General features: G+C 48.3%; 1 protein-coding gene across 1 annotated transcript in view; it reads right to left on the bottom strand.

Moving 5' to 3' along the window:
* The window catches only part of LOC133348780 (replication protein A 70 kDa DNA-binding subunit-like), a 38267-nt gene that overhangs the window by 11795 nt on the left and 9157 nt on the right, over positions 1-17315 (bottom strand). The window contains exons 6-13 of the mRNA XM_061561770.1: positions 14966-15203; positions 14037-14139; positions 13597-13665; positions 13295-13487; positions 11272-11411; positions 10791-10939; positions 1621-1753; positions 891-1067 (exon numbers count right to left, since the gene is read on the bottom strand). Coding sequence (XP_061417754.1) covers positions 891-1067; positions 1621-1753; positions 10791-10939; positions 11272-11411; positions 13295-13487; positions 13597-13665; positions 14037-14139; positions 14966-15203 — 1202 coding nt within the window. The remainder of the gene's footprint in view (positions 1-890; positions 1068-1620; positions 1754-10790; positions 10940-11271; positions 11412-13294; positions 13488-13596; positions 13666-14036; positions 14140-14965; positions 15204-17315) is intronic.

Genomic DNA, 17315 nt, shown 5'->3' with positions numbered 1-17315 from the left:
GTGTATGTGTGTTGGGAGTGCTGATTAGTTGAGACGTTGCTTGGTACCTAACATGATGGCCACTAACTTTTTCGGATTAGTGGCGAGGTTGTGTGCAGTGAACCATTGTTGCACGGCGGTGGTACATTCCGAGAGCCTCTCGAATCCAGATGCATTGCTAGAATCGATGGCGGTGAATAGAATAGTGTCATCCGCGTATGAGTGATGCTTAACACCGAAGCTTGCGATGAGCCGGCCGATCGGGAAAGTGTAGGCTGTGAAGAGCAGGGGACCTAGTACAGAGCCCTGGGGAACCCCGCATAATGCTCTTGTTTCAGGCGATGTGGACATGCCCACCCTGACTGAAGATTGCCGGTCAGAAAGGTACGAAACTATCCACTTGAGTGCTGAGCCGCATATACCCAAGTTGGATTTCAGCAGGGAAGTAAGGAGCGAGTGGTTGATGGTGTCAAAGGCTGATGAAATGTCTAGACTTACAAGTGCAACAGTTGAGCCGGAATCAATGATCGTTAAAATGTCATCGAGCACTCTGGTGAGTGCTGTTTCTGTGGAATAGTTTTGACGGAAAGCTGACTGGAAGCAGCAGTAGTTTGCCACGCCTTCTCTCTCCCTTACCTTGTGACGTCATCCTAACACTGTAACCTAGGATCCCGTGAGTATTTCTACCCACGGGTCTCATAAGTATAAGCACTACACCTGTACCAGAACAGCAAATACAAAAACAACTGCCATTCACCACCAAGTGGCGGTGACATCACCACGACGCTTGTGCCAGGCTATGTGCACGTTGAGGCCACGCAAATACACACACACCTACAGCAGCACACACCTGCACCGAAGACAAAGACACACACCTGCAAGGTAGCAGCAGCGCATGCGTGGGGGCTCACCTGCAGGATGAGGCGGTACTTGAAGTTGGGCACCTCGGTGTCGCACTTCTCGCAGCGGAAGTTGCCGTTGTTGAGGTCGAGCACCTTCTTGTTGCAGTCGAGCTTGGGGCATGCCTGGTACAGGCAGTTGTCCTTCTTGATGGAGATGATGGAGCCTTTCACCGTCACGTAGTCGGCCTGCGTAGGGCGGGCGGAGACGAGGGTCGGTGGTGGCCTCGTGTGATGGTGGCAGTGCGTGCACAGAGCGCAGCCCTCTCTGTGGCGTCTCCCTGTATCCGTCTCCATCTCTCTGTCTCTATGCCTCCACGTGCACGTGTCTCTCTCTCTCTCTATGTCTCTCCCTCTGCCCGTGTGTCTCCCTACCCCCATCTCCATTTTTCTCCATCTGTATAACCCATCTCATTGTCTATTTCTCTCCGTCTGCTTCAACCTTATCCGTCTCCCTTTCTCTCTCTCCGTCTTATTATTTCTGTCTAGTCTCAATCTCCCTCTCCATCTCTTGCTCACCACGTGCTCGTGGCGAGGAGGGGCTATCATCGCCATCGTTACTCCACCCCCCACACGTTCACCTCCTCAATCGCCCCCACCGCAGGACGGTGCAAAGTCACGTGACTATGGCGGCCCACAGAGATCAAAATCAATCTCTGTTTTCGACACACCTTCCCCCCCTTCATCAATTCGATAAACTACGAATCGCAAAAATGGCAGAGGGGGAGGGATGGCAAGTTACCTTGTCACCGTGGCCAAGGTTTTCCATCTTCACTTGGGACAGCGTCTTCCACTGGCTCTCCGGGAAGGAGCCGCCAGCGAAGCGCTGCTCGGAGATCGACTCCGTCTCCATGTTCTGGCCCTCGCGATCGAACCTGCACATCGATAGCGCGGTTACTTCATGCGTTCCCATAACGTCATGGAAAGCAGAGTCAAAGAGATGTCCTGCTCATATTTCCTGCCCTATTGACGTGAGGTTTGGGCTACAGAAATGTGTAGTTACTGTACTTGTCACTGTATGGTGCCGGGACTTGCGAAGTCACGGCCGGTAATGTTGTCATTGCGGACAGCCCGGGTTGCGGGCTGCAGTACCAACTCTGGCGGTGGTTGGGTGAGCGCTGGTTAGCGCGAAGGCACCACGATCAGTGTGCGGTGTCGGCTCCCAGTGAGGGAGCGAGAGCGAGCGTCAGCCAGCCAGGGTTACTCTGGGGCATGCCACTCTGGCCGACCTGTTGTCACGTGACCGGACGATACTGGAGGGGGGCCACCGGTGGACGGGGGCCGTGGGGCGGTCACGTGGTCCCTAAGAGCTCTCGGGAACATTCGAGAAGGAGCTCTAGAAGCCTGGAAGGTGGGCGGGGCTGAGGGTGGAGCCAGCCCCAGCCCGGGGGCATATAACGAGAGCTCCGTGAGGAGCTCGGGGTTCCTCAAGTGTCGGTGTTCGAAGATCCAGGTTGGGGAGAAGCCTCTAGCCACGCGGTCCGGGACCCAGCTTGTGGTCCGGACCGGGATAGCGAACCTTGTCTAGTGCTGCCGTAGCGTGGCGAGATGGGCATTCGAGACCCGAGCGCAGGTTGTGTTATGTTACGTACAGTTATGTGAATAAATAGTGTTGCTCCCAAGATAACGTCTATGACTCAGTTGGACTCACTACAAGTGTATCACGAAGCGATTTAAGCTCATTATCCTTGCTGATCTTGTCAAGAAGCATAAACCATCACAGCAAACTCCGGTTATCCTCGCAGCAGAATCGGATTTTGGCTAGCCATCGAATAAAGATGGTGACCGCGTCGCGTGATTTCCGGTGCACTTCTGCGGCCGTCTGGAACGCCCTTCCGATATTAGGAAGCCACTGGAGCTATGCACTTTTATATTATCTAGATTGAAAACGAATTTCTTTAGAACTGCTTTTTGTGTTAAGTTTGTTGTCCTTCCCCCGCACCTCTGATTAGCATGGTTGACTACGTATGGTGCGAAAGAAGTTAAACATAATACAATAATGGTTTAATTCATCTTCGCTATCGTAGTTCTACACAGAATGCAATGCATCAGAAATATGATATTACTTTATTTTTAATGAGTACAACTTTTTTGATTGTGTAAGGGTTGTCTGTTAGTCAAGAGCTACTACTTTGTAACAATCCATATTCCTATTTAAAACTGTTCATCAGAAAAATGTTAGAACATAATTCTCATCAGGCCCCATGGTGTTAAGGGCAGTCTCCAAATTCTTATTATCCAAGCTCTCTCTCTCTACATGCCCTGAAGAAGGGCCACTGCCCCCTAAACGTTGCCTATTTTATATTTCTTATATCAAGGCCGCAGTGTTATTGATAAACGTGTTGAGTGTTTTTGTTATTTGTGCTTGTGCACTACTTTCACAGAATAATCTGCTCATGTAAACATTGAGGCGACCTACATTTCATGTTCACAGGCCTGAGCCAGTGGTGGAAATTCCACATTCCTGTGACAGAAGCAAGTCTCTCCCTAGGGCAACCACTGTTGACTTGGTAACAGAGTGGCACTCATTTCATGGCGGCGTATTGGGGAGGCATTCATCCAGCTGTGGATAAATCGTGACTGATGATGCCGATTCTTGGCTCACAATAAGACACTAAATTTCGATTTAAAGCTTTCGTGACTGCAGGGATTCATCTTCTTGGTTCTTTCGGTAAAGTCACGTAGAAGGGAAGTAATAAAATAATAAAAATAAAACATAATAAAATAATTCTCATGACGTTTCGGCCACAACGCAAGCAGCCGTCCTCAGGTGAAAACCAGGCCCGTCGAGGCGACAGAGTCTGAATGAAGCAGCACACGAGCTTGGAGCATATATATAAGCTGGGCGCATTGACAAAGGAATTTGCATATCACGAGGAATTTAGCATATTCATGGGAAATGCAGGAATGTGATTAGTACTGCATATGCATGTGCATTATGCAGGATTAACAGCATCAAAGGGAGCTACAGTTGCTGCTGCTGCTGCAGTTGCTGCTGCTGCTGCAGTTGCTGCTGCTGCTGCAGTTGCTGCTGCTGCAGTTTCTGCTGCTGCTGCAGTTGCTGCTACTGCTGCTGTAGTTGCTGTTGCTGCTGCAGTTACTGCTGCTGCTGCAGTTGCTGCCTTATCCATTTTTAATATAACACTATGTATTATTCTACCCACCTTAATGTGTATCACACTGCTATATATTTACTATACAATTACGACACCATACATTACTCTGCACACTGCACCATGCCAGTGAGTGGAACGCGGTCTGAAAGTCACCGTAAACGTGAACACAATCAGTTAAGATCCGAAATGGTTTATTACGTCCTTCCAATGATTGCTAAGCCAGAATCCATCTTCTCGGTTAAAATTGTCTCTGTGTTTGTATATGTGGATCGCCTCATGAACGAATCTCTCATGATAGCCAGATGGCTTGCAGAGAACCTCTGTCTTGGAGAAGTCAATGTCATGTGAGCCCACTGAGTTGTAACAGTGATCTGCCACGGCTGAGGTGTTTGTCCTACCGTGTTTCAGGTCTGCTTTATGTTCACGGATGCGGTCCGAGACATGTCGTTTGGTTTCCCCAATGTAACTGCTACCACAGAGGCAACTTAGTTTGTAGACGCCAGGGTACTGTATGTCTGGAACCACATCTTTTACAGACGGTACCAGATCACGGATTTTATGTACTGTGTTGAATCGGACCTGGATCTTGTGTTTAATCAGGATTTTGGAGATCTTTTTTGTGACCCCAGCAATGTAGGGTAAGGTGATGGTCTTGAAAGGCTCCTCAACAGGATCCTTCTTGATGGTTGGAGTGATGGCTTTGCGGATTGTGTAGTCGGAGTAACCATTAGCCTTAAGAGCTTGGCGTACGTGTTTGAGTTCACTGGAAATGTGTTCCTGGTCGGAGATGCATTGGGCTCTATGATATAGAGTCTTGATGAGGGAATTCTTCTGGGATGGATGGTGGTGGGAATCCGGTTTTAGGTAAGCATCCGTATGGGTGGCTTTCCTGTAGACAGAGTGGCTCATTGAACCATCAGGTCTCCTTTTGATTAGGACATCCAAAAAGGGTAGCTTGCCATCTTTTTCGACTTCCATGGTGAATCTGATGGCTGGGTGTATGGAATTGATGTGGTCGAGAAATTGGTCTAGAGCAGGCCGGCCATGTGGCCAGATGACAAAGGTGTCATCTACGTACCTCTTCCATAAGGTCGGGCGTAGAGTGGCAGTCTGGATGGCGTCCGTCTCAAATTTCTCCATGAAGATGTTGGCTACAACCGGAGATAGGGGGGAGCCCATTGGGGTGCCCTCAGTTTGCTTGTAGAAAGTTCCATTCCAGGTGAAGTATGTATTGGTTAAGCAGTGTCTCACCAGGGGGGGTACCCCAGCATTCAGTCCTTGATGAACCAAGTCTTCAATGATTGCGATGGTGTCAGGTACAGGAACCTTGGTGAATAAGGAAACCACATCAAAACTGACAAGCAGGTCGTCTGGGGACAGGGCAATCCCCTTGATTGTCGATACCAGGTCAGTAGAGTTTAGTACCGCAGAGGTGGTTTTTCCAGTGAAAGGCCGTAGGATTTCAGACAAAAAACGAGCCAATTTATAGGTGGGGGAGTTGATAGTTGAGACAATGGGACGAAGAGGTGTATCTTCTTTATGTATCTTTGGCAAGCCGTATAATCTTGGTGGCCTGGCTGCAGAAGGTTTCAACGAGAACTGTTTGGTCTGATCAATTAATGCGGTTGAATCAGAAATGATTTTGTTGGTTTTAGTGACGAGGCTGTTGGTGGGGTCTCTTTTTATTTTTGTATAGCTGCCATCGTTGAGTAGTTCTTGAATTTTGTTGTTGTATTCTATTTTGTCCATGATGACAGTGGCATTGCCTTTGTCGGCTGAGAGGATGACAATGTCATCCCTCTTTTTTAATTGAGCTAATTCAAAACGCTCATCTTTTGCTGATGTTGCTAGCTGGCATCTTAGCGTTTTTGAGGGTTGCAGAGATTTCAGATCTTGCTACGTCTGCAACGATGTGACTCAAGCCCTTGAGAGCTACATCTACTCGAGCAATTATATCATTAACTGGTATGTGTCTAGGTGTGACTGCAAAGTTTAGTCCTTTAGCTAAAACGGATTTCAGACCTTCATAAATAGAACTGTTACTGCGATTAATTACGACTTTGTTAACATCTAGCTTTTCAATGTGTGGGTCCGGTTTCTTGTTTGAGAGGCGGTTGAATTTGGAAATCAAGTTTTCCTTACATTTAGTCGACATAGCGGCAGCAGAAGAGGCAGTCATTTTTTCCACATGTTCCCAATCCGATGTGGACATTGTTGCACTCAAAGATAAGTGTGATTTGTAGAGTGTCTTGTCTAACTGATCTAGTTCGGTGCGCGTAAGTCTGATTTTCTCTGAGATAAGAGCTAAGCTCGTTCTAGACAGAATTCGTTTCGCATTAGAAGAAGTTACAGCAGCAGATGTTAGTGTAAATGCGTTTGGTATTACCTTAGAGTCGCGGCATCTCTTCAGAAAGGTGAGAGACTCGATTAGCTGAGCCTTCTTATCACGGAGCTTGTTGAAGGATCTCAAAGTTATGTGGAAACCCTCCCCGTAGAGGCGGTTAAATTTCGATTTAAAGCTTTCGTGACTGCAGGGATTCATCTTCTTGGTTCTTTCGGTAAAGTCACGTAGAAGGGAAGTAATAAAATAATAAAAATAAAACATAATAAAATAATTCTCACGACGTTTCGGCCACAACGCAAGCAGCCGTCCTCAGGTGAAAACCAGGCCCGTCGAGGCGACAGAGTCTGAATGAAGCAGCACACGAGCTTGGAGCATATATATAAGCTGGGCGCATTGACAAAGGAATTTGCATATCACGAGGAATTTAGCATATTCATGGGAAATGCAGGAATGTGATTAGTACTGCATATGCATGTGCATTATGCAGGATTAACAGCATCAAAGGGAGCTACAGTTGCTGCTGCTGCTGCAGTTGCTGCTGCTGCTGCAGTTGCTGCTGCTGCAGTTGCTGCTGCTGCTGCAGTTGCTGCTGCTGCAGTTGCTGCTGCTGCTGCAGTTGCTGCTACTGCAGCAGCAGCAGCAGCAACTGCAGCAGCAGCAACTGCAGCAGCAGCAGCAACTGCAGCAGCAGCAGCAACTGCAGCAGCAGCAGCAACTGCAGCAGCAGCAGCAACTGCAGCAGCAGCAGCAGCTCCCTTTGATGCTGTTAATCCTGCATAATGCACATGCATATGCAGTACTAATCACATTCCTGCATTTCCCATGAATATGCTAAATTCCTCGTGATATGCAAATTCCTTTGTCAATGCGCCCAGCTTATATATATGCTCCAAGCTCGTGTGCTGCTTCATTCAGACTCTGTCGCCTCGACGGGCCTGGTTTTCACCTGAGGACGGCTGCTTGCGTTGTGGCCGAAACGTCGTGAAAATTATTTTATTATGTTTTATTTTTATTATTTTATTACTTCCCTTCTACGTGACTTTACCGAAAGAACCAAGAAGATGAATCCCTGCAGTCACGAAAGCTTTAAATCGAAATTTAACCGCCTCTACGGGGAGGGTTTCCACATAACTTTGAGATCCTTCAACAAGCTCCGTGATAAGAAGGCTCAGCTAATCGAGTCTCTCACCTTTCTGAAGAGATGCCGCGACTCTAAGGTAATACCAAACGCATTTACACTAACATCTGCTGCTGTAACTTCTTCTAATGCGAAACGAATTCTGTCTAGAACGAGCTTAGCTCTTATCTCAGAGAAAAATCAGACTTACGCGCACCGAACTAGATCAGTTAGACAAGACACTCTACAAATCACACTTATCTTTGAGTGCAACAATGTCCACATCGGATTGGGAACATGTGGAAAAAATGACTGCCTCTTCTGCTGCCGCTATGTCGACTAAATGTAAGGAAAACTTGATTTCCAAATTCAACCGCCTCTCAAACAAGAAACCGGACCCACACATTGAAAAGCTAGATGTTAACAAAGTCGTAATTAATCGCAGTAACAGTTCTATTTCTGAAGGTCTGAAATCCGTTTTAGCTAAAGGACTAAACTTTGCAGTCACACCTAGACACATACCAGTTAATGATATAATTGCTCGAGTAGATGTAGCTCTCAAGGGCTTGAGTCACATCGTTGCAGACGTAGCAAGATCTGAAATCTCTGCAACCCTCAAAAACGCTAAGATGCCAGCTAGCAACATCAGCAAAGATGAGCGTTTTGAATTAGCTCAATTAAAAAAGAGGGATGACATTGTCATCCTCTCAGCCGACAAAGGCAATGCCACTGTCATCATGGACAAAATAGAATACAACAACAAAATTCAAGAACTACTCAACGATGGCAGCTATACAAAAATAAAAGAGACCCCACCAACAGCCTCGTCACTAAAACCAACAAAATCATTTCTGATTCAACCGCATTAATTGATCAGACCAAACAGTTCTCGTTGAAACCTTCTGCAGCCAGGCCACCAAGATTATACGGCTTGCCAAAGATACATAAAGAAGATACACCTCTTCGTCCCATTGTCTCAACTATCAACTCCCCCACCTATAAATTGGCTCGTTTTTTGTCTGAAATCCTACGGCCTTTCACTGGAAAAACCACCTCTGCGGTACTAAACTCTACTGACCTGGTATCGACAATCAAGGGGATTGCCCTGTCCCCAGACGACCTGCTTGTCAGTTTTGATGTGGTTTCCTTATTCACCAAGGTTCCTGTACCTGACACCATCGCAATCATTGAAGACTTGGTTCATCAAGGACTGAATGCTGGGGTACCCCCCCTGGTGAGACACTGCTTAACCAATACATACTTCACCTGGAATGGAACTTTCTACAAGCAAACTGAGGGCACCCCAATGGGCTCCCCCCTATCTCCGGTTGTAGCCAACATCTTCATGGAGAAATTTGAGACGGACGCCATCCAGACTGCCACTCTACGCCCGACCTTATGGAAGAGGTACGTAGATGACACTTTTGTCATCTGGCCACATGGCCGGCCTGCTCTAGACCAATTTCTCGACCACATCAATTCCATACACCCAGCCATCAGATTCACCATGGAAGTCGAAAAAGATGGCAAGCTACCCTTTTTGGATGTCCTAATCAAAAGGAGACCTGATGGTTCAATGAGCCACTCTGTCTACAGGAAAGCCACCCATACGGATGCTTACCTAAAACCGGATTCCCACCACCATCCATCCCAGAAGAATTCCCTCATCAAGACTCTATATCATAGAGCCCAATGCATCTCCGACCAGGAACACATTTCCAGTGAACTCAAACACGTACGCCAAGCTCTTAAGGCTAATGGTTACTCCGACTACACAATCCGCAAAGCCATCACTCCAACCATCAAGAAGGATCCTGTTGAGGAGCCTTTCAAGACCATCACCTTACCCTACATTGCTGGGGTCACAAAAAAGATCTCCAAAATCCTGATTAAACACAAGATCCAGGTCCGATTCAACACAGTACATAAAATCCGTGATCTGGTACCGTCTGTAAAAGATGTGGTTCCAGACATACAGTACCCTGGCGTCTACAAACTAAGTTGCCTCTGTGGTAGCAGTTACATTGGGGAAACCAAACGACATGTCTCGGACCGCATCCGTGAACATAAAGCAGACCTGAAACACGGTAGGACAAACACCTCAGCCGTGGCAGATCACTGTTACAACTCAGTGGGCTCACATGACATTGACTTCTCCAAGACAGAGGTTCTCTGCAAGCCATCTGGCTATCATGAGAGATTCGTTCATGAGGCGATCCACATATACAAACACAGAGACAATTTTAACCGAGAAGATGGATTCTGGCTTAGCAATCATTGGAAGGACGTAATAAACCATTTCGGATCTTAACTGATTGTGTTCACGTTTACGGTGACTTTCAGACCGCGTTCCACTCACTGGCATGGTGCAGTGTGCAGAGTAATGTATGGTGTCGTAATTGTATAGTAAATATATAGCAGTGTGATACACATTAAGGTGGGTAGAATAATACATAGTGTTATATTAAAAATGGATAAGGCAGCAACTGCAGCAGCAGCAGTAACTGCAGCAGCAACAGCAACTACAGCAGCAGTAGCAGCAACTGCAGCAGCAGCAGCAACTGCAGCAGCAGCAACTGCAGCAGCAGCAGCAACTGCAGCAGCAGCAACTGCAGCAGCAGCAGCAACTGCAGCAGCAGCAGCAGCAACTGCAGCAGCAGCAGCAACTGCAGCAGCAGCAGCAACTGTAGCTCCCTTTGATGCTGTTAATCCTGCATAATGCACATGCATATGCAGTACTAATCACATTCCTGCATTTCCCATAAATATGCTAAATTCCTCGTGATATGCAAATTCCTTTGTCAATGCGCCCAGCTTATATATATGCTCCAAGCTCGTGTGCTGCTTCATTCAGACTCTGTCGCCTCGACGGGCCTGGTTTTCACCTGAGGACGGCTGCTTGCGTTGTGGCCGAAACGTCGTGAGAATTATTTTATTATGTTTTATTTTTATTATTTTATTACTTCCCTTCTACGTGACTTTACCGAAAGAACCAAGAATAAGACACTAGCAGCTTTGCCAATGCTTAGATTAAGACTGTTGTTCGGGCTAAGTGTCGGGGCTCTTACTTGCACTCAGGATATGGTGGAGAGTAGGGTTAAGTTGCAGTGAGGAGTTATGGGTCTAGTTAGGGTTGGGAGTTAGGGGTCTGGTTAGGGTTGGGAGTTTGGGGTCTGGTTGCAGTTAGGAGTTTGGGGTCTGGGTTAGGAGTTATTGGTCTAGTTACGGTTAGGCTTAAGGTGTGATTATGGTTATAGGTCTGGTGAGGGTTAGTATTAGGGTCTGTTTAGTGTAAGACGTCTGGTTATGGGAAGGAGTGGGGGGGGGGGGGTTACCAGCTGCGCAGCTTGTAGGCCTCGGGGATGTCGGGGTTGACTACCATGAGGCTGGAGCTGATGAGCGAGAGGGAGCGGCCGCCAAAGTCGGAGAGGCGCACGCCCTTCATGGCCAGCACGGGCTGATTAGCGCCGTTAAACGTCTCCGCCTGCACCAGCGACACACCGCACGGGATGGGGGGCGGGCGTTGGGAATTTAAGAAAATCGTACCAACTCGTCTCAACTGCCACACTGGTAGATGGGAGTCCAACCGGCGCCATCTGGAGGCCAATTCGTCTGCTCAGCGTTAAGCCAGTGGCAGCTCCCCACTTTCCAAATTCAAAGAAAGTGCTCTTCTTGTTATTTTGGTTGCCGACACCTGCTCTAGACATTTCTATATTTGCCACAAACCAGTTTTTACTGGTTTACCGGTAACACAAAACAACGGATTTCAACGACCCTATCGATATCCAGAATAAAAACGACGACGATGACACTCACGTCGTTGCCCCACAGGGTCACGCTGACCGTCTTGCAGCTGGCGTCGACGACCTGGATGTTGCGCTTGCTGACCTCGCGGTTGGTCGATTTGATGGTGATCTTGGTGGGTTCCTCGAAGCTCGTGCACACGCCCAGCACGTCTACGCGCATGAGCCCAAAAGTCACGCAAATTACACAACGCTCCCCCCCACCTTTCCCCACCTCCCTGCCGCATAAGCGGATATCGAAGAATGAGTTCTGATATCTTTTAGAGTGGCCCTCTTATCCACACACTGGGAGGCAGCACTTACCCACCCACTCAGCTAAAAAAACAGTAATATGAATATGCTTTGATTATTTCGGTAAAGTCACATCGGTAGTAGAAAAAAAAAATAGATCACGACGTTTCGATCGCCACACAAGCAATCGACTTCCGGTGGGAGTGAGAAACAGGCTGCTGAAACAAGTCCTTATTTCCGAGACCAAGGTACTCTGCAAACCTTCGGGCTACCATTAAAAATTTGTCCATGAAGCCATCCAGATATATAAACAGACACAATTTCAAACGAGAAGATGGGTAAGAAGTGAGCAATCATTGTGTAATGCGAGCAAGGATTGAGGGGGGGCGGAGTCTGGGTCACGTGGGGAGTGGGTGGAGTTAGGGTCACGTGGGGGAGAGGATTTAGGGAGAGAACCGGAAGGGGGAGTTGAGACGGAGTGAAATACGAGGAGGCCACGCTGGGCAAGACGGAGAGTGTAGCGCGGTCGCCACGCGGTGCGAGACGTCGACACCGACAGCCATCGGTGTCAGACGAAGAGAGCTAACGGGGCAGTGAGAGGCTAGCTGTGAAAGGGGCAGCAGTGACGCTAGATAGCGGGGCAGCGGTGTGGCTGCAAGGATTGCCTGACGGGGCAGCAGGGAGATTGCATATTGGAGCAGCAGGGAGACTGCACAACGGAGCAGCCGAGGGCTGTGGAGAGGTCGTCGAGCGGGACGCGGGCCTGAGCGAGACGCCGTGGTACGGAGATTCTACGAACCCAATAAAGGACAACGGAGATCGACATCTGAGAGAGAGTCCTTTATTACAATTGGAAGGACGTTATTAACTAGGTAAAGCTTGAACTGGTTGTTGATGTCTCCATCCTACCTGCCATTGTCAGCAGTTTTTTCCGACTCTCCGAGTTACATTACCAAGTTAAATGTCTTTACTTTAACGGGCTAAATGTCTCACTAACAAAGCCAATGTTGCCCCCTTTCCCTTGATGTAGTGATGGCTCTCGTTTTTTAGCAGACTATAACTGGCTGTGATGTTGTTGTGTCACTTTGTGTGTGTCTCTCTGTGTATGGGTGTGTCTCTGTGTCTCTCTAGGTGTGTGTCTCTATGTGTCTCTCTCCGTCTGTGTCTCCTGCTGCGCTATATCCCCCTAGTGGCTGATATACCGTCAATATACATTGACATGCTAATCTCTCACAATACAATGGCCACCTCCTCAGCACAAGCTCCAGCCCCCACCCTCTTGCCCGATGCGGCACCCCCCCCCCTCAGCTCTCTATATATGAGGACTTGTTTCAGCAGCCTGTTTCTCACTCCCACCTGAAGACAGTTGCTTGTATGGCGATCGAAACGTCGGGATCTATTTTTTTTTCTACCTACGTGACTTTACCGAAAGAACCAAAGTATGGATTTCTGCAGTCACGAAAGCTTCAAATCAAGATTGAGTAATATTAATTTGATCAACAGAGTTTTCATTCGCAAGAGCTGAATTTATGCATGGGTGTTTTGTCTCGTAATGTATAAGATTAGCCGATGGGGCGGCTGTCAACATAAAATGCGATTGCAGAGTTGCGAAAAAAAAATATTGCTTCTGGTTTGGGTCTCCAAATATTGGGCAGAAAGAAACACTTCTGAGAGGGGAAAAAAAAGAATTGATAACACAAATCAAATTGCGGGACAATTCACAGAATCGGAGCGGGTTGTACGTCAAACGACCCCATTCTCTCACGTCCACCCTCTCTCTCTCTCGCTCTCTCCGCATCGCTCACCCAGGATGGAGTCCTTGTTGCGGTCCTGGAGGGACGCGATGGGCTGGAAGTCATACTGCACCATGGGCAGCTCAGGGGCGTCGGGGCACGGCACCACCGTGGTGTCATTATTGAACGTTATCTCGTAGTCGTTCTTGATGGACGTGTACTGTTTGTTGGCTGTTTTCAGCGACCCCCGCGAGATGTAGTAAACCTGTACGGGACAAACGCGGACGCGTTAAAACGACGACGACGAACGGTGGGGGCAGGGCAGGGGGTTTGTAGGCCTGACCACCGGAGCCTTGGCACCGTGGGTGTCGTACCTGGTTGAGCTGGATGATCGGGAAGAATTTGTCGCACTGCTCCTTGAAGGCTGTGGCTCTGATCTCTCCCTGTGGGTGGAACGCAGCAAACGCAACGCAGTCAACTCCCGATCACACAGGGTGACGGGGGTGAGAACGGCATCGAAGAGAAGAGAAATCAGCACAAAAACAACCATGTCACGTGGTGGGTGGTTCTGCGGCTGTTTGCAAAGTTGACTTGGTGAGAGCTCAACAGACAAGGACGAGTCCATTTGCCAAAATGACCCCAGGGGGTCATCATGATGACAAAGGCAATCAACATAAAAACTAAGTGGAGCAAATGAAGCAGAACAGAAATCGGAGCAAAAACAACTGCACTACAAAAGAAAGTGTGCAAATGGCACAAAAACGTAACCAAAGTTAAATAAAATAATTTCAAAAGAATTTCCGCTCCAACTCACACTCTCATCCGTCAGGTCCATGGAGAACAGCTTCCCCTCCCCGCGCGAGTTGTTCCACGTGCGGATACTCTGCTTGTTGGTGACGCGCGCACGGATCGTCCACCTAGGGGCATCAAGGTGGCGAGATGTTAACTACCTCGCCTGATATGCAGGAGGTCGTGGGGTTCCATCCCGATCCTGACGCCTGCTGCTGTGTATTTGGAGTTTGTATGTCCACTAGGGCTCCATGGTCGCGTCTATTTTTCTCCAGGTCCTCCGGTTTTTCCCTCCTCATTTAGAATTCACGTGCGTTTAGAGTATTTGGCTGCTATAAATTTCCACGTGATAAGCCACTTCGTTAAGCTATAATTTTTGATAACTGGTCGCTTTTGAAAAAAAGCTATATAGCTCAGTGGGTCTTACCTGATCAAATAATACTTCATTGTTCAGTTTATAACTTCAGTGGGCCGATGCGCACATCTCCTTCATGAATGGAAAATTCAAGTCCCAAGCTACAGTAGTGCGATTGTGGCCATCTAATCCCAACTATGGACCCGTGCATGAAACCACTGTTAGTCTGCGCTCCTTAAACGGAAGAGGAACAGCAAAACTACACAAATGCTCTCTCCTCTCTCTCTCCTGGAGCCCTCTCGTCATGGCCTGCAGACCTTGATGTCGGTTATCTAGCTCCTGAACACATTGCTGCAATACACAGGAATGGAATAGACGAACACACAATTAACACGTTTCGTACAGCGAACAGCTGGATTGGCAAAGTTCACGTTGAGGCCACGGAGTGATCCAGTGGACGGCTTCAACAGGCCGATGGAATGCTGCGAGTGAATGATCAAGGCGGGTATTACTAAACTGGGTGGCAATTATTTATATAATTAGAATTTTTTTAACCGGAAAAGGTACGCCGTTGTTGTGCGAGCCGACCGATGACGCACTTGTTCTGGTAAGGGTTGAGGCTGGAGATGGGCACCGCACGGACGGCCGAGCCGCCAGGAGTCGTGGGCGGAGCGGGGTGGTACGCGGAGGAGCCGAAGCTCGCTGCCTTAACCATAGGTCCCCCCCCGCCACCACCAAAGCCACCACCAAAGCCACCACCAGTGCCGGCACCGCCTCCAAGGTACCCTCCTCCACCTCCCGCGCCTGCCCCACCATTTGCCGCCACCGTCTGGTTACCTGTGGGACACACAAACAAACAACGATCACCGGTATATCCTGAGCAGACTGTTTGGGGAAACATGTTGTTGTTAGCGAGCGCCTATTAAGGGCAGGCACGAGGCATGTGACAGTTCCCACAAGGCTGTATGCTTTTTGGCATTATTTCATCTATAGCAACGGTGAGTCAAGGCAATACAAAGGAAGCGGTCTCTGGTGAAGGCCAATCAGTTTCAAAAACAGTGCATACATTATCATCAAAGCATATTTGTTTTAATGTTTAACCACGGACTTCATGCCTATTTATTTAGTGATTGAACATTATAACATCTTCTGTATTATTGCCAGAGGATAAAGCCTTTTCTTTTTGAGCAGCTGAGATCTGCTGCTGCTCCGAGGTTGTGGGGAGCGGTGGCGCAGTTGTTAGCACGCAGCGCTACAAACCCGGCGACCGAGTTCAATTCCCGCTCATGGCCAACACCAGTGACGATTATCTGAACTGGTCCTAGGCATCCCCTAGGTCGGCTCAGCATCAAATGAGTACCTGGTGTGGTGTGTAAAAAAACATCGCCACTGGGGAGACAAAGGTGCCGGGGCGTGGTGCTGGCCACCTAGCCCCTCGCGCACTGCCGCAAAGTCTGCAAGCAATGGCGGAGCCAGGATTTCCAGGTGGGGGGGGGGGCAAACCCTCCAGCAAAGAAAAATTATAGTTGTTAGTAAGTAAGGACTTGTCCCTTGCTTTTTATTCGATGCGTGCGGCGATAGTGCAGCCATTGATTGAGGGTCAAATTCGAACCGTGTGTGATCAGCATCACGCTCGCTGAAGGTGAATGCCTTCAGGGAAGTCATGTACTGTATACGCAACTGCGCACAATTCTGTGAGTTACTTATAACCGCTTTGTCGTTACTTATTGCCAATTATAGACTCAGACTATCGTCCTATCATCTCATAGAGTCCCTGGCACATAATAATATGCTACACAGTGGTAGTGGGGGTCCAAAATGCCGATTTATTACTAATAAACCCCATTGATCCGATCGAAATTAGGGATTTTGATCGGATCATTGGGGGGGCACGTGCCACCCCCGCCCCCCGCCCCAACTGGCTCCGCCAGTGTCTGAAAGGCTATACGGCAGAATCTTTGTCTTTGATCTTGTGGCTACACGGGCCCGACTGGACAAGTGCGCTTACCACGCTTTCCAGAACGTGGGCCCCGTCGCAAGGCGCGATGCCCGACCGAACAAACTCTAAAACAACAGAGCCCTCGAGACATGAATTTAACCAACACAGCGCGATGACGAGACGGCACTGCTGCGAATTACTGATTCTTTAAGCACGATTTAGCACTTCGTAAATGACCACTGAGACTAAACTATGAACAATGATCATTTTTACCATGTAAGGCCCACTGAGCTATATAGCTTTTTTTCAGAAGCAACTTGGCCACAAATGACAGCTCATCGAAGTGGCTCAGCATGTAGAAATTTATAGCAGCCAAATACTGTAAACGCATGTTTCTAAATGTGGAGAAAAAAGAGACACCGCAAACTCCAAATATACACCAGGCATCAGGGTCGGGATGGAACCAATGACCTCCTGCATACCAGACGGGAGAGTTAACATCTCGCCACCGCGGGACCGTCTTTGTATTATGAACAGTACAAAGGCAAAGCTCTCCTGCGTAAGCCTCTGACAGACTGCCTGGGTATGTGACGTGGTTATCAAGCGCCCATTAAAGGCTGGTACGGTCCAAGAAACGGGCTCCTTCACTGCGACTATTGCGCTTATTTCGTCACGCAAACTCAAGCTGTGCAGTAAGCATCGCTCACAGGAGGATTACGCATTACATTTCACAGTCTGCAGTGACTTCATGCAGAACGAGGCCAGTTTCCAAATTCCCTGGGACGCTGCTTATAACTAAAATGTACAGAGGGCACTACTGATCGCCCCTACTAGTTAAGTCAGCCCATCATCATCTGCTTTTTGTGTTTTGTTTGTTGTCCTTCTCCTGCACCTCCGATTAGCCTGGTTGGCTATGTACGGTGCGACAGAAGTTCAACATACATACATCATTGCCATCTTTCTCGAGGGGTGATAAATTAAGGACCGCTTTTCATTTGCCACTATGATTT

This window comes from Lethenteron reissneri, chromosome 28, assembly GCF_015708825.2.
Source record: "Lethenteron reissneri isolate LAM-NWPU_2019-01 chromosome 28, ASM1570882v1, whole genome shotgun sequence".
NCBI lineage: Eukaryota > Metazoa > Chordata > Hyperoartia > Petromyzontiformes > Petromyzontidae > Lethenteron > Lethenteron reissneri.
The sequence above is the reverse complement of the archived record's forward strand: the minus strand, read 5'-3'. Positions and strand labels throughout refer to the sequence as shown.